At 42.0% G+C, this 16,796-nt stretch overlaps 1 protein-coding gene across 1 annotated transcript in view; it reads right to left on the reverse strand.

The window, feature by feature from the left end:
• Positions 1–829: 829 nt before the first annotated feature.
• Positions 830–16,796, reverse strand: part of SLC9A9 (solute carrier family 9 member A9) — a 591,760-nt gene continuing 575,793 nt past the window's right edge. The window contains exons 15-16 of the mRNA XM_054481518.2: positions 4,456–4,561; positions 830–2,523 (exon numbers count right to left, since the gene is read on the reverse strand). Coding sequence (XP_054337493.1) covers positions 2,296–2,523; positions 4,456–4,561 — 334 coding nt within the window. The 3' untranslated portion in view covers positions 830–2,295. The remainder of the gene's footprint in view (positions 2,524–4,455; positions 4,562–16,796) is intronic.

The following is a 16,796-nucleotide window of genomic DNA, read 5'->3' on the forward strand; positions in this document are numbered from 1 at the left end:
AGGGCTGGTAATCACATCACGAAACTGGAACCAGTGTTACAGGTTGGGTGGGGCACAGTTTACTCAATCTTATATCGTACCTACCTGAAGTCAGCTGGGATACCTGAACCAGCCCAGATTAAATAGGCAGTCATTGTCCACATTAGCAACAGCTCATGATGTTCAGAGGGAAAGAGATTTTTGTTTCTAAGTAGGAAGAGGGCTTTGCCTGTGGGTCAGGAGGCTATTTTTGCTACACCATCTTAGCAAGTTGGTGCTAGTTTTAGATTGTGTACCCTCCCCTCCCCACTTGATCTCATTTCCATCTGGTATGTCATATTTCTCTTCCTTCTCTCCACTCCTGCCCCCTACTAAGGTTTGCCTTTTTTGGGTGGATCTTTTCTTTCCTTGGTGTCTTTCTCCACACAAAGAGAAAGAAAACGCCAAGTTTGCCTCCCGTCCTTTTAGCATGATAGGGACAGAAAAAAAGATGAACATTTTATCTTTTTGCCTTTCTTTTCTTTCTCCTCTAGTATCTCCTTCCCCTATTTTTGTAGCTTTTGTGAACCCTGGTCATCCCTAGTGGGAAAGGCGGCATCTGTGCCCCTCTGCTTGACTCAGGTTTCCCTTCTCTGGGACGCCTCCCCAGCCCATCCCTGCTCTCTTCATTCCTTCAGTGACTTGTCTTGCTAGCCTGTTAGCTGTTTCTGGCCCACAGGATCCCTGCATCTCCCATACATTAGCTTTCAGTGCCCGCTTCAGCTGGCACTCTGCGTACAAGAGCTTAGAACCACCAAGCCACCTGGAAAGAGAAAATGACTTTAAATAAAGCATTAGCCAAACACAATCATACTTTATAACAAAAATTTATTAGGATTAAGTCAAATTAGAAAACTTCATGTTCCACCACTTGTCATATTTACCTGAAATGACAAAGTTTTACTTAGCTTGAGTATAAAACAACTTGTGCCCCAGAGATTCCATTTGGAAAGCAAAATTTGATGCACATAGCAGTGTGCCTGATACCACCACAGTGAATATTTAAGGCCTAACAGTGGTCAGCAAAGCATACATTACTTTTAAGCTTTGGGTCCAAGCAAGATGTCATTCCCTACCTCCTTCAAAAGCAGACTCATCATAGCCTGGGCACCTAGGCCTGGGACCTATTTTTTGGAGTCTAATATGAACATCTGGATTTCAAGAGGGGCTATGCTTGAGGTATCTTCATGGCTTAAAAGGCACAGGTCATGCAGCTGAATTAAAAGCTGTCGTGTTGGTCTCTGGAATGTAGGCCATGAGCCACGCCTTGTAAGGGGGAGTCCTGAGGCCCTGTCCTTGGCTCCTCAGTGAAACCCACACATCATTGGCTCTGTTCCTCTCGCCCTGCTCCTGCACTGCTCACCAGCTGTGAATGCTGGAATTGGAGGACAGGTTGGGGCTCCTGCACAGTCTGCTACCAGGTAGAGAGCAACACGGGCTGCAGAATCCTACCTTCCAGCATATGGGGGGGACCTGCTGCACAGCCAAGAAGTGACTCACATGCAGGCAAGGATGGGAAGGCTTGTTCTTCAGGCACAATGTGGTATGGGGAGAAGAAACCTGGTTTTCTTGGAATGGTCCTACCAAGCTTGAAAGTGGTGCTGCATTTAGTGCAGGGCACACCCAGTCATAGGCAACCCCTTTGAGCGATGGGAGAAGTAGCATAAGAAGGATGCCAACAAGAACAATAGGTTCTTCAACTCAGCGTGGGCTCTGGGAAACCATCAGCAGTGGGTACAGAACACTTCTCTGGGCTCTGCCCTGGGGTCACTGAGAGCAAATAGGAGTCAAGTCCTCAAAATAAGAAACTTATCACTTACTAAATAGCTGTACATTCCCTTCAGCTTAGGAGCAAAATGTTTACTCTCAGAAGCTTTCTTTTCTTATTTTTAAACTCTCCCTAATGGAGGGAATAAAATCCAGAATAGAAGTGAAGGGCCTGGAGAGCTGCATACACAGCAGAAACGCCCTGAAGACCCAGCACAGCTGTCCCATCCTCCAGCAGCTAGACTCCTGATACCCCCATCCCCACCCCAGTCAATCCAGTAATCAAAATGGCTGCTGTCAAAAAACTAAATTCATTTGCATAATAGAGAGGGATAATAAAATCTCATTTCTTCAGGCACCAGAGGATCCATGTGACAAGGCTTTGATTCTCTCCAATTTATGCTCTTAATACGTTTTCCAGCCTCTCCCCTATACTGCCTCATCAGCTTGGCTTGTATTCCTCAGTGAGCCTTGCATTACTTGTGATTACATCTGTACTCTTCATGCCAATTAAATCAACTGGGATTGACCCAAAGTTTGCTCAAGCTTGAGTTCGTAGCCTCCCAGGCCGAGGTCTCCCTCATAAATGTTTTCCTTGCCTGGTGTCTGGGGTGAAGCTTTCTGGTCCAGACCTAGCCTTGCAGGAGGACTGCAGGGTGAGGAGGCTTGCTCCTGGTAATTTATGGCTAGTTCATCGTGGTTTACAATGCATTCCACATCATCCTCTTTTAGCTGTTCCTGGTTGGGAAAAGAGAGAGAGGTGTCACTTCATGATGAAGGCAGAAAACAATAGCAGTACTACAATTTTTTTTTTTTTTAAACAGAATGCATGTTTTTCTTTCTGTAACTGCCCTGTCTGGCCTTGGCTGATGTTTCTGCTGCAGGCATGGTACAGCCTTTCCCTGAGTCAGCATTGAATATCTGATGCTGTACAGCCATAAGGGGTCTCTAAGCCTGAGGTAAGAGGTGTTAAAGTGCATGCTACTTACATTCCTCTTTGAGTTAAGGATGTTTCCACCACTGGTATTAACTAGGGTTGACAGGAATTAGGAGTTAGCATAATCCTATGATCTCAGAATAGGGGAAGATTCTCGTGTTGGTTTTGTAACATTCCTGCCTATCCAAAAATCCTTGAAACACAGTTATTGCCACTTTTTTTTTTTTGAGACAGAGTCTCACTCTGTAATCCAGGCTGGAGTGCAGTGTTGTGATCTCAGCTTACTTCAACCTCTGGTCTCTGGGGTTCAAGTGATTCCCCTGCTTCAGCCTCGCGAGTAGCTGGGATTACAGGCATGTGCCACCACCACATCTGGCTAATTTTTGTATTTTTAGTAGAGACGGGGTTTTGCCATGTTGGCCAGGCTGGTCTTGAACTCCTGACTGCAAGTGATCCATCCACTTTGGTCTCCTAAAGTGCTGGGATTACAGGCGTCAGCCACCACGCCTGGCGTCCTGTTACATTTTACCTTAAAAGTGTGTCTTCTCAGCATATTTCTTGGGATGAGTATCACAAGTCTAGAAATGGCTGGAAGTCATCATAGTGGATAATGCCAGAAGCTAACTGGATCTGGCTAATAATAATTTTTCCCATACAGAGGTTCCCTTGAAAGAATTAAGATCCCAACTCTTCTTCCATTGGCTTTGGGAAGGCCATACTAAACTACTTGTAGAATGGGTCCTTGCAGGGGGATTTTTAGGGCAGTGGTTTCCAACTTTCGCCTGTCACAGGATCACATGGAGGGCTTGTTAAAATACAGATCATTGTTCAAGCTTAGGGTTTCTGAGGTGGGGCCTGAGAGTGTGCATTTCTAGCAAGTTCCCAAGTGAGGCTGCTGGTTTGGAGACTACTGTTTGAGAACCACTGCCTTAGGCTTCTGTGCCCTGAACACACCTGAGATGAGTTTTTGTCTGTGTACAGGGCTAGCCAGCTGGACACTTCTAAGGGCACTTGCAACCCTAAGACTGCGCTCTTCTCCAATTCCCTGACTTTTGATTTGTTAGTAATGATTCTAAGTGCCTCTCAGCATTTTTCATTCCACTCCCTTGAGCCGTAAAGCACAGGCCTAATATTCAAAACCTCAAAACACAGCAGTTTGTGAGGATGCTTCTTTTATATTTTCTAAGGTCATTTTATGGTTAAAAATATTGGTAACTATAAAAAAGAATAAGCCAACATCAGCAACAATTGACAAGAGAAATGATTCTTAGTGCAGTGAATTTTTAAAAAATGCTTCCTCCTCAGGTCGGGCTTGGTGGCTCACACCTGTAATCCCAGCACTTTGGGAGGCCGAGGCAGGTGGATCACGAGGTCAGGAGATTGAGACCATCCTGGGTAACGTGGTGAAACCCCATCTCTACTAAAAATACAAAAAATTAGCCTGGCGTGGTGGCGGGCGCCTGTAGTCCCAGATACTCGGGAGGCTGAGCCAGGAGAATGGCGTGAACCCGGGAGGCGGAGCTTGCAGTGAGCCGAGATCACACCACTGCACTCCAGCCTGGGCAACAGAGCAAGACTCCGTCTCAAAAAAAAAAAAAAAGGAAACCAAAACAAAAGCTTCCTCCTCAATCCTGCAAGTAGCAGGCTTTTTGAGGTTCCCGGGCTCATCGATATTCACCAAGTCTGTCCCACAAGGGATATTCCTTCACCCTAGAGGCCTGAGATTTACTTACCCCATAGGCTTGAGGACTGGTAAGCAGCTTGGAAATTGGACCACACCATTCAGGTAATGTTGTAGTCAGTGGAGGACCAGAGTGGGTTAAAATTGGTTTCAGATATCTGGGAGGCCTGTTAAGGAATACTTGTCAAAAGGAGTTAGGATTTAGGAATCTTACACAGTACAAACCTTTGTATGCTGAGACAGCTATGTTTGCCTTTAAATCCCCTACTCCCTCACTTACGAAGAAATTTGCCCTGCAAAAATTGCTGTTTATAATCTTTGTTACACATACTTTTCCAGCCTTCCTGATAGCCTTTAATCATGAAGAAATGGTGAATGGCCCATGCTGCATCAGAAGTGTAAATGTGCTCTTCCCATCCTATCCCCAACTCAATGTCTCATTTGCTTAGAGAATGCATTCTTAAGAATTACCTTAAATGATAACATAAAAGATTATATTTTATTTATTTATTTATTTACTATTATTATACTTTAGGTATATCTCCCAATGCTATCCCTCCCCCCTCCCCCCACCCCACAACAGTCCCCAGAGTGTGATGTTCCCCTTCCTGTGTCCATGTGTTCTCATTGTTCAATTCCCACCTATGAGTGAGAATATGCGGTGTTTGGTTTTTTGTTCTTGCGATAGTTTACTGAGAACGATGATTTCCAATTTCATCCATGTCCCTACAAAGGACATGAACTCATCATTTTTTATGGCTGCATAGTATTCCACGGTGTATTTGTGCCACATTTTCTTAATCCAGTCTATCATTGTTGGACATTTGGGTTGGTTCCAAGTCTTTGCTATTGTGAATAATGCTGCAATAAACATACGTGTGCATGTGTCTTTATAGCAGCATGATTTACAGTCCTTTGGGTATATACCCAGTAATGGGATGGCTGGGTCAAATGGTATTTCTAGTTCTAGATCCCTGAGGAATCGCCACACTGACTTCCACAATGGTTGAACTAGTTTACAGTCCCACCAACAGTGTAAAAGTGTTCCTATTTCTCCACATCCTCTCCAGCACCTGTTGTTTCCTGATTTTTTAATGATTGCCATTCTAACTGGTGTGAGATGTATCTCATTGTGGTTTTGATTTGCATTTCTCTGATGGCCAGTGATGGTGAGCATTTTTTCATGTGTTTTTTGGCTGCATAAATGTCTTCTTTTGAGAAGTGTCTGTTCATGTCCTTTGCCCACTTTTTGATGGGGTTGTTTGTTTTTTTCTTGTAAATTTGTTTGAGTTCATTGTAGATTCTGGATATTAGCCCTTTGTCATATGTAGGTTGTGAAAATTTTCTCCCATTTGGTAGGTTGCCTGTTCACTCTGATGGTAGTTTCTTTTGCTGTGCAGAAGCTCTTGAGTTTAATTAGATCCCATTTGTCAATTTTGGCTTTTGTTGCCATTGCTTTTGGTGTTTTAGACATGAAGTCCTTGCCCATGCCTATGTCCTGAATGGTAATGCTTAGGTTTTCTTCTAGGGTTTTTATGGTTTTAGGTCTAACGTTTAAGTCTTTAATCCATCTTGAATTGATTTTTGTATAAGGTGTAAGGAAGGGATCCAGTTTCAGCTTTGTACATATGGCTAGCCAGTTTTCCCAGCACCATTTATTAAATAGGGAATCCTTTTCCCATCCTTGTTTTTGTCAGGTTTGTCAAAGATCAGATAGTTGTAGATATGTGGCATTATTTCTGAGGGCTCTGTTCTGTTCCATTGGTCTATATCTCTGTTTTGGTACCAGTACCATGCTGTTTTGGTTACTGTAGCCTTGTAGTATAGTTTGAAGTCAGGTAGTGTGATGCCTCCAGCTTTGTTCTTTTGGCTTAGGATTGACTTGGCGATGCGGGCTCTTTTTTGGTTCCATATGAACTTTAAAATAGTTTTTTCCAATTCTGTGAAGAAAGTCATTGGTAGCTTGATGGGGATGGCATTGAATCTGTAAATTACCTTGGGCAGTATGGCCATTTTCACAATATTGATTCTTCCTACCCATGAGCATGGAATGTTCTTCCATTTGTTTGTATCCTCTTTTATTTCCTTGAGCAGTGGTTTGTAGTTCTCCTTGAAGAGGTCCTTCACATCCCTTGTAAGTTGGATTCCTAGGTATTTTATTCTCTTTGAAGCAATTGTGAATGGGAGTTCACTCATGATTTGGCTCTCTGTTTGTCTGTTGTTGGTGTATAAGAATGCTTGTGATTTTTGTACATTGATTTTGTATCCTGAGACTTTGCTGAAGTTGCTTATCAGCTTAAGGAGATTTTGGGCTGAGACAATGGGGTTTTCTAGATATACCATCATGTCGTCTGCAAACAGGGACAATTTGACTTCCTTTTTTCCTAATTGAATACCCATTATTTCCTTCTCCTGCCTAATTGCCCTGGCCAGAACTTCCAACACTATGTTGAATAGGAGTGGTGAGAGAGGGCATCCCTGTCTTGTGCCAGTTTTCAAAGGGAATGCTTCCAGTTTTTGTCCATTCAGTATGATATTGGCTGTGGGTTTGTCATAGATAGCTCTTATTGAGATACATCCCATCAATACCTAATTTATTGAGAGTTTTTAGCATGAAGGTTGTTGAATTTTGTCAAAGGCCTTTTCTGCATCTATTGAGAAAATCATGTGGTTTTTGTCTTTGGTTCTGTTTGTATGCTGGATTACATTTATTGATTTGTGTATATTGAACCAGCCTTGCATCCCAGGGATGAAGCCCACTTGATCATGGTGGATAAGCTTTTTGATGTGCTGCTGGATTTGGTTTGCCAGTATTTTATTGAGGATTTTTGCATCAATGTTCATCAAGGATATTGGTCTAAAATTCTCTTTTTTGGTTGTGTCTCTCCCTGGCTTTGGTATCAGGATGATGCTGGCCTCATAAAATGAGTTAGGGAGGATTCCCTCTTTTTCTATTGATTGGAATAGTTTCAGAAGGAATGGTACCAGTTCCTCCTTGCACCTCTGGCAGAATTCAGCTGTGAATCCATCTGGTCCTGGACTCTTTTTGGTTGGTAAGCTATTGATTATTGCCACAATTTCAGCTCCTGTTATTGGTCTATTCAGAGATTCAACTTCTTCCTGGTTTAGTCTTGGGAGAGTGTATGTGTCGAGGAATTTATCCATTTCTTCTAGATTTTCTAGTTTATTTGCATAGAGGTGTTTGTAATATTCTCTGATGGTAGTTTGTATTTCTGTGGGATCGGTGGTGATATCCCCTTTATCATTTTTTATTGCATCTATTTGATTCTTCTCTCTTTTTTTCTTTATTAGTCTTGCTAGCGGTCTATCAATTTTGTTGATCCTTTCAAAAAACCAGCTCCTGGATTCATTAATTTTTTGAAGGGTTTTTTGTGTCTCTATTTCCTTCAGTTCTGCTCTGATTTTAGTTATTTCTTGCCTTCTGCTTGCTTTTGAATGTGTTTGCTCTTGCTTTTCTAGTTCTTTTAATTGTGATGTTAGGGTGTCAATTTTGGATCTTTCCTGCTTTCTCTTGTGGGCATTTAGTGCTATAAATTTCCCTCTACACACTGCTTTGAATGCATCCCAGAGATTCTGGTATGTTGTGTCTTGGTTCTCGTTGGTTTCAAAGAACATCTTTATTTCTGCCTTCATTTCGTTATGTACCCAGTAGTCATTCAGGAGCAGGTTGTTCAGTTTCCATGTAGTTGAGCAGTTTTGAGTGAGATTCTTAATCCTGAGTTCTAGCTTGATTGCACTGTGATCTGAGAGATAGTTTGTTATAATTTCTGTTCTTTTACATTTGCTAAGGAGAGCTTTACTTCCAACTATGTGGTCAATTTTGGAGTAGGTGTGGTGTGGTGCTGAAAAAAAATGTATATTCTGTTGATTTGGGGTGGAGAGTTCTGTAGATGTCTATTAGGTCTGCTTGGTGCAGAGCTGAGTTCAATTCCTGGGTATCCTTGTTGACTTTCCGTCTCGTTGATCTGTCTAATGTTGACAGTGGGGTGTTAAAGTCTCCCATTATTAATGTGTGGGAGTCTAAGTCTCTGTGTAGGTCATTCAGGACTTGCTTTATGAATCTGGGTGCTCCTGTATTGGGTGCATATGTATTTAGGATAGTTAGCTCTTCTTGTTGAATTGATCCCTTTACCATTATGTAATGGCCTTCTTTGTCTCTTTGATCTTTGTTGGTTTACAGTCTATTTTATCAGAGACTAGGATTGCAACCCCTGCCTTTTTTTGCTTTCCATTTGCTTGGTAGATCTTCCTCCATCCTTTTATTTTGAGCCTATCTGCACGTGAGATGGGTTTCCTGAATACAGCACACTGATGGGTCTTGACTCTTTATCCAATTTGCCAGTCTGTGTCTTTTAATTGGAGCATTTAGTCCATTCACATTTAAAGTTAATATTGTTATGTGTGAATTTGATCCTGTCATTATGATGTCAGCTGGTTATTTTGCTCGTTAGTTGATGCAGTCTCTTCCTAGTCTTGATAGTCTTTACATTTTGGCATGATTTTGCAGTGGCTGGTACTGGTTGTGCCTTTCCATGTTTAGTGCTTCCTTCAGGAGCTCTTTTAGGGCAGGCCTGGTGGTGACAAAATCTCTCAGCATTTGCTTGTCTGTAAAGGATTTTATTTCTCCTTCACTTATGAAACTTAGTTTGGCTGGATATGAAATTCTGGGTTGAAAATTCTTTTCTTTAAGAATGTTGAATATTGGCCCCCACTCTCTTCTGGCTTGTAGAGTTTCTGCCGAGAGATCTGCTGTTAGTCTGATGGGCTTCCCTTTGGGGGTAACCCGACCTTTCTCTCTGGCTGCCCTTAACATTTTTTCCTTCATTTCAACTTTGGTGAATCTGACAATTATGTGTCTTGGAGTTGCTATTCTCAAGGAGTATCTTTGTGGCGTTCTCTGTATTTCCTGAATCTGAATGTTGGCCTGCCTTGCTAGATTGGGGAAGTTCTCCTGGATAATATCCTGCAGAGTGTTTTCCAACTTGGTTCCATTCTCCCCGTCACTTTCAGGTACACCAATCAGACGTAGATTTGGTATTTTCACATAGTCCCATATTTCTTGGAGGCTTTGCTCGTTTCTTTTTATTCTTTTTTCTCTAAACTTCCCTTCTCGCTTCATTTCATTCATTTCATCTTCCATCACTGATACCCTTTCTTCCATTTGATCGCATCAGCTTCTGAGGCTTCTGCATTCTTCACGTAGTTCTCGAGCCTTGGTTTTCAGCTCCATCAGCTCCTTTAAGCACTTCTCTGTATTGGTTATTCTAGTTATACATTCTTCTAAATTTTTTTCAAAGTTTTCAACTTTGACTTTGGTTTGAATATCCTCCCGTAGCTTGGAGTAATTTGATCGTCTGAAGCCTTCTTCTCTCAGCTCGTCAAAGTCATTCTCCGTCCAGCTTTGTTCCATTGCTGGTGAGGAACTGCGTTCCTTTGGAGGAGGAGAGGTGCTCTGCTTTTTAGAGTTTCCAGTTTTTCTGCTCTGTTTTTTCCCCATCTTTGTGGTTTTATCTACTTTTGGTCTTTGATGATGGTGATGTACAGATGGGTTTTTGGTGTGGACGTCCTTTCTGTTTGTTAGTTTTCCTTCTAACAGACAGGACCCTCAGCTGCAGGTCTGTTGGAGTACCCGGCCTTGTGAGGTGTCAGTCTGCCCCTGCTGGGGGGTGCCTCCCAGTTAGGCCGCTCAGGGGTCAGGGGTCAGGGACCCACTTGAGGAGGCAGTCTGCCTGTTCTCAGATCTCTAGCTGCGTGCTGGGAGAACCACTTCTCTCTTCAAAGCTGTCAGACAGGGACATTTAAGTCTGCAGAGGTTACTGCTGTCTTTTTGTTTGTCTGTGCCCTGCCCCCAGAGGTGGAGCCTACAGAGGCAGGCAGGCCTCCTTGACCTGTGGTGGGCTCCACTCAGTTCAGCCACTCAGTGGGCTTCCCGGCTGCTTTGTTTACCTAAGCAAGCCTGGGCAATGGCGGGCGCCCCTCCCCCAGTCTCGCTGCTGCCTTGCAGTTTGATCTCAGAGTACTGTGCTAGCAATCAGCGAGACTCCATGGGCGTAGGACCCTCCGAGCCAGGTGCGGGATATAATCTCCTGGTGCGCCATTTTTTAAGCCTGTTGGAAAAGCGCAGTATTCGGGTGGGAGTGACCCGATTTTCCAGGTGCCATCTGTCACCCCTTTCTTTGACCAGGAAAGGGAACTGCCTGACCCCTTGCGCTTCCCGAGTGAGGCAATGCCTCACCCTTCTTCGGCTCGTGCACGGTGCGCGCACCCACTGACCTGCGCCCACTGTCTGGCACTCCCTAGTGAGATGAACCCGGTACCTCAGATGGAAATGCAGAAATCACCCGTCTTCTGCATCGCTCACGCTGGGAGCTGTAGACCGGAGCTGTTCCTATTCAGCCATCTTGGCTCCTCCGTCCCAAGATTGTATTTTCTTAAAACTGTACACACACATAGCTTAAACTGCCAGTAAGTTTTACAAAGATGCAAGAGGTATTTTATAAAATGTTCAGTTATTTTAGAGCTAGGTAGTAAACATAGATTGTTTTCTAAAATACTTACTTTTTCACTATTCAACAGTCACTTTATATTTCATACATCAATGGATTTCTATATAAAATTATGTAAATAAGTTGGTGCTCGGTTTATTCTATTGTCTAGCCCTTGTCTTTCTCATCTCTTCATTCCAAAGTGCTCTAACAAGTTAAGAGAAAAACTTGTTCATCTAGAGCCATTGTTTCCCTCCAATCTATCAATAATGAAATCCCCAGAGCGGCCTCAGGTTGCCTTATTTTAGTTTTTTGCTCAAAGGAAAGCAGTGGAATTATTTCACCATTCCATCAGAAATGACTTTTAAGCTTTATATTACTTCCTCTGCTGGAGAATATTTCATTTCATCAACTTTCCAAAAAGCTATAGTAAATAGGGAAAGGGAAAAAATGGAGAGGAGTTATCATTGGTTGGACCATGAAGATCCGCAGCTGTGCTCAGGCACTCAGGGCATGAGATGATCTTGGAGATGGCTCTAGTGGAATCCATCCATAGCTGGATAATTCACATGCCATTCTCATGATGCCCTGAGCATGTGGGCATAGAGGGAAGATACAGCCCAGTGGAGGCCAAAGAATCTGGTACTTCTGGCTTGATGCATTTGTCACCAAAGCAGGCCATGCACCTGAATGAAGCCTTGTTAAGATGCGAGGAGAGTGACTGGGAAGATGTTAGGAGGGCCTGCAATTCCAATTGCAAAGAGAAAAGTTGATCCCTCCTTTCAGATGGGCAGCTGTTGTGCCCAGCTAGGCGAAGATATTAAAGTTCAGAGCCTGGTATTTGGTGTAATATCTTGTAAATATATCTACAAATCTGAAAAGCTCTAGATGTTCTTTTAATTTTCATTAGTGTTATTTCTTTCATTTTACGTATGAAGGAATTGAGGTCTAGAGATATAATTTTAAATAATCCAAAGGCTCCCTCTGCTATTTGAATCCTCCAATATCACCCCTAGAAGACAATTCTCTGGGGAGGGTCATGGTTTGCAACCAGCTGGGTTTTCTGGAGAGCAAAGCACAAGATCTTGCCCCTGCTGGGGAGGTGGAGGCTCAGGCTGGGGTATGTGATCTTTCTAGGGTTTATAGTAGGTATGGGTCAATAAAAATGTCTTTATGGAGGCGAGGTGGACAAGATTTATGTACAACAGGAGTACAAATTAAAAAAAAATCCAGCCAATTTCATTTCCAGGTGGAAACATGGAAAAGTGACAGTAAGTAAGCAACATTTTTAGTGATGTCATGTTAAAAGAAAAAAAAAAAAAGTTTGTCAAGGCTCTGAGCTTGAAAGAGGCCTGAGCAACTTCTCCTGAGGGGCTCAGCATACTGAAAAAGCCAAAATAATGTTACAAAAGTAAAATATATGTTTAGGATTGTGTAATGAACACCCTTAAAAAATCTTGATGAGGTTATCTCTTTAAATCTATGCATAGTAGTGCTCCTTTATTATGGTTTCACTTTTTATGGTTTTAGTTACCCATGGTCAACCACAGTCCAAAATAATTAAATGGAAAATCCAGAAATAATTCACAAGTTTTAAATTGTGTGCCATTCTGAGTTGAGTGATATCTCACGCTGTCCATTCCATCCCACATGGGACATGAATCATCCTTCTGTGCAGCGTACACATACTGTCTACACTACTTGCCCGCTAGATACTTAGTAGCCATTGTGGTTATCAGATCGAAAAAGCATAGTGTATACAGAGTTGAGCATATGTGAGGTTTCAGGCATCCATGGGGGTTTGGGAACATATCCCCAGCAGATAAGGGGGTACTACTATATAATGCTATTGGAGTAAATGCTTAAAGGCTAAATGTGTAGCTTTTAGTGAGTATGAGGACTAAACCGAACAGTATCACTTGGCTCCCTCTGTGCAGGCTCCAGGATTTTGACTCAGACCCAGGCATAAATGCCAGCCCTGTCACTTTACTGACCATATGGCCTAGTTACTTATCCTCTGAGCCTCAGGCTTTGTTGTGAATATTGACTGAAAGAGCATATGTAGAAATGGTTTTAAACCTCGATATGCTATAAAAATGCTACTTACTTAAAAAACTGTCTGAGTAATGTTTTCTGGAGAAACTGGTGTCTCATTGTTCGATAATGACGGGAAAACGATACCGAAGGTAGAGATAAGAGCTTTGTGCTCCAGTCATTTGGTGTAGCACCCAGATTCATGGACTACTAAGTGGATGGAAAATTTAAAGTGGTTCTATCCCCCTAAACAGCTATTTTTGTTAAAATTTATTGTACAGGGGGCTAGCGTGAGGTGGTGAGTGAGAGGTGGGTAGAATTAGTTGATGTAAGACTCTCCTGGGAATTACGTGGCATTATTTTGCGTGAACTGGTATCCCAGTAGCTGTGAGTCAACTGAGGCATACTCTCTGTGACTGTGAATGGGATACACAGAGCCCAGTCTGCAGCCATAGCAAATGTGGAGCAGAGTCTGTTCTCCAGCATCTTGGTTTGCCCAGTGCTTGCTATATAGTATGTGCACAATGGATGTTTGGATTTAGAATATAGGAAAATATTCAGGGGTGTATGAGAGATGGAAGTAGATTCAGAGGAATGGTGCCAGGGAAGAATGAAGGGGCAGGTTACAGCCAACAAATGAGTTTTCTGAGTGCTAGAAACCTAAGAAAGGGGAAATCAAAGTTGGACTACTTGGGCCTGAGTTATCAGGCAGAGGGGACCTTAGGAAGAGTGGTAGTGGCATAAAATAAGGTGATTTAGAAAACTGTTTTCTTTCACTCACTCATTCATTTGTTCCATCATAGACTCACAGGTTTTCGTTTCATGTGCCAAGCTAGTGAAGAACAGAGACAAGGCACCCATACAAGGAAAGGAAACATTATGTTACAGAATGGAAAATTCCCTTTTCTCCAAACTGTGGTCTCCTGAAGGCAGTCCCCTTCACCTGGATACAGTGTGGCACTTCTTAGATACTTACGAAATAGTTGAATTAATGAAGGCAACAGGCTCAGAGAAGGTAAATAAATGGTTTGATGGAAACTGCTGATTAGTTTACAGCAGAGCTAGGCCTGAATTCAGGGACTCTTCTACCACACTGAGGTATCCTTCTTCTGTTATGAAGACACTGAGTAACGGGACTTGCCTAATTGGATAATCAATTTGGAATTGGGGACTTCCTGAGTTCTTCATTGCTGAACAATGTCTGGAAAGTGGCTGGATCTCCAGGGTTACCTGAATTATTAAAAGGTAAGAAAACTCTATCTATTAAAAAAACCCAACTGCAGATTTTGCAAAATGTGTTATTTTTCTCATCAGCTTCCAGAATGGGGAGGGAGGTTCCCCATTGGGTATTTTTAATATGACTAGTTTTGCTTCTCTAATAAGCTAGAAATGCATTGAGACAAAAAATGTTCAGCTCTGGGGGAAAAATCAATGACTTTTCTCATCTTTAAAGGGCATAAGTTTGAGAATAGAAGTATGGTTCAGGAGATGTAAGTAAAAGCTGGAACTCTACCCAGAATTTAACTTGCGTGAAATAGGAAAGACAGTTAGCAAGTGCATTTTCTCCTTTGGTCTGGGCTAACGGCAGGTCCAGAGCTAAATTTGGTGTTTAACTGAATAACATCCAAAATACCTGGTGACATTGATTGATCTTTTGTTGTTGTTTACTTTAAATCATCATGTTTTGTCCATTGTATGTTGCTAAAACCAATGGGCGCACAGCTTGCATGTGCTTGCTGTATGGCTTGTATGATGTGGCTTTGCATAGGTTGGTGAGAAGAAAAACCCCAAAGATCCAGCTCCACAAACGAGCACCTGCTCCTTTGAAGGACTAAGCTCCATTGCACCTATGTGGACTGAATGTCTGCATCTCCCCACACTCTAACATAGCTAGGGTTGTGTTGAAGCCCTAGCCTCCAGTGTGATATTTGGAGATGGGGCCTTTGGGAGCTAATCAGGGTGGGGCTCTTATGATGGAATTAATACCCTTATAAGAAGAGATGCCCGGGAGTTTGTTCTCTCTCTCCCTCTTCCCACCTTCCACAAAGAAGAGGTCATGTGAGACCATAGCAAGAAGGCAGCTATCTGCAAGCTAGGGAGACAGCCCTCACCAAGACCTGACCACTCTATTCTTCCAGCCTCCAAAACTGAGAAAATTTCTATTGTTTTTCACCCAATCTATGGTATTTCATTATAGCAGCCCAAGTAGACTAAGACATCACTTATCTTGGGCCCTTTTTAAAAATCTTTACTTTTAGAACCCTGTGGAGCTGTGTTCTATTTTTCTCCGAACTTGCCTCATCATGAAAATCATCCAGAACATTTGTTAAAAATTCAGATTTTAAAGACCTCTCTTGGAGATTCTGATTCAGCAGATCTGGGAAGTAAACTAAGACACTGAATTTTTAGCAATCATCCCAGGTGACTGATCAAGTGAATTTGGAACACAGTGGTCTCTCTGGAATATTGCCCTCCCACATGAGATTCAAATCTTAAATAGTAGACAATGTTCTTTTTGTCTCCCTATGTCCGTAAGCCATCATTTTTAGGGTGAGGACAGGTATAAGGTAAGCCACAATCCCATTTGTCTCTGAACCCAGACCTATATAATGGTCTCTGCCAGTTGTTGCATCTTGTCTGAGGGCTGGGATAGATACTTGACTCAAAAAAATGAATACTCAATGTTATACTTGGGAGTGGACTAACAAATGATCATATCTCAGCTTGTGGAAGAAGACTTTTTGCCTACTGGGAGCATTTGCAAATGTTTATAGACTTGATCAATGGTCTTGTTATAAGGATAAAATGCTTGTCAGCACACAGCTGTGTGAAGAAGGAAAGCACATTTATCTCCATATAGGATTTTCAGGAATACTCTACCCTACACCCTTTCATTTATATAGCATTTCCATATGTCTTATTTTCTCTTTACACTTGTAAGTGGGTACTATAGTCCCATTTTACAGATCAAGAAATGTGTAAACAGATGGCTTTTCTATTCCCTTCTATTCTTACTACGATCTGGACACTAAAGATTGCTATATACTGTGGGGTGCTGGCAAATGGTTTAACAATTGACTCTCTGTTGGGGAAGAAAGGCTGGATTTGTAGCATTTCCCAATTTCCATGGTGTATAAATACTCTCACCATGGCTGATTTCAAGCTACTGACACAAAGTTACTGATCATGGAGTAGAAAAAAGTGTACAGACTGTTGGTGTGAACTTGCTTCACCATGCCACTGGTTATAGATCTCATGAGTTCTTATGGATATTTCCAATTCAAGTATTTCTGTTTTTCAAGGACACAAAGAATAAAATAAGAATATTCCACAATGATTCATTGGCTTTCTCCTAGATCACAGACACAGCAATCTCAGAATAATACTGATAATGCCACCATAATAATTATCTAAAACATTAAAATATTTTTGCCATATCCTTGCATTCTGACCTCCCATTTACAAAACTCCTGCAGTATAACTATAGATAGTTGTCATATATTTATATTGTCTGGACATATAGCCATACAGACTATTGTTTCCCTCTTAACTATCATTTAGTCCTAGCTAAATGATCAGGTGACTGCTGATCTTATGCCTACCTCAAGGCCTTTTGTCAATTTCTCTCTAGTCATCTTGATTGTCTGAAGCTTGTTCTTCAGTAGAGTTCTCAGCAAGCGTTCATGGGAACAATATACTGAGGTCTTATATGTTGATAATAGTTCGTGCCTATTTTGAAAGTCATTTTGCTGGAAATCAAAGCGTTGGCTTATACTTGGAGCACAATAAATATATTTTATTTCTTTTGACATGCAAAGTTGTTCCTGAAAAGTTTAATGAACTTGTGGAAACT

The sequence above is a fragment of the Pongo pygmaeus genome, chromosome 2 (assembly GCF_028885625.2).
Source record: "Pongo pygmaeus isolate AG05252 chromosome 2, NHGRI_mPonPyg2-v2.0_pri, whole genome shotgun sequence".
Taxonomy (NCBI): Eukaryota; Metazoa; Chordata; class Mammalia; order Primates; family Hominidae; genus Pongo; species Pongo pygmaeus.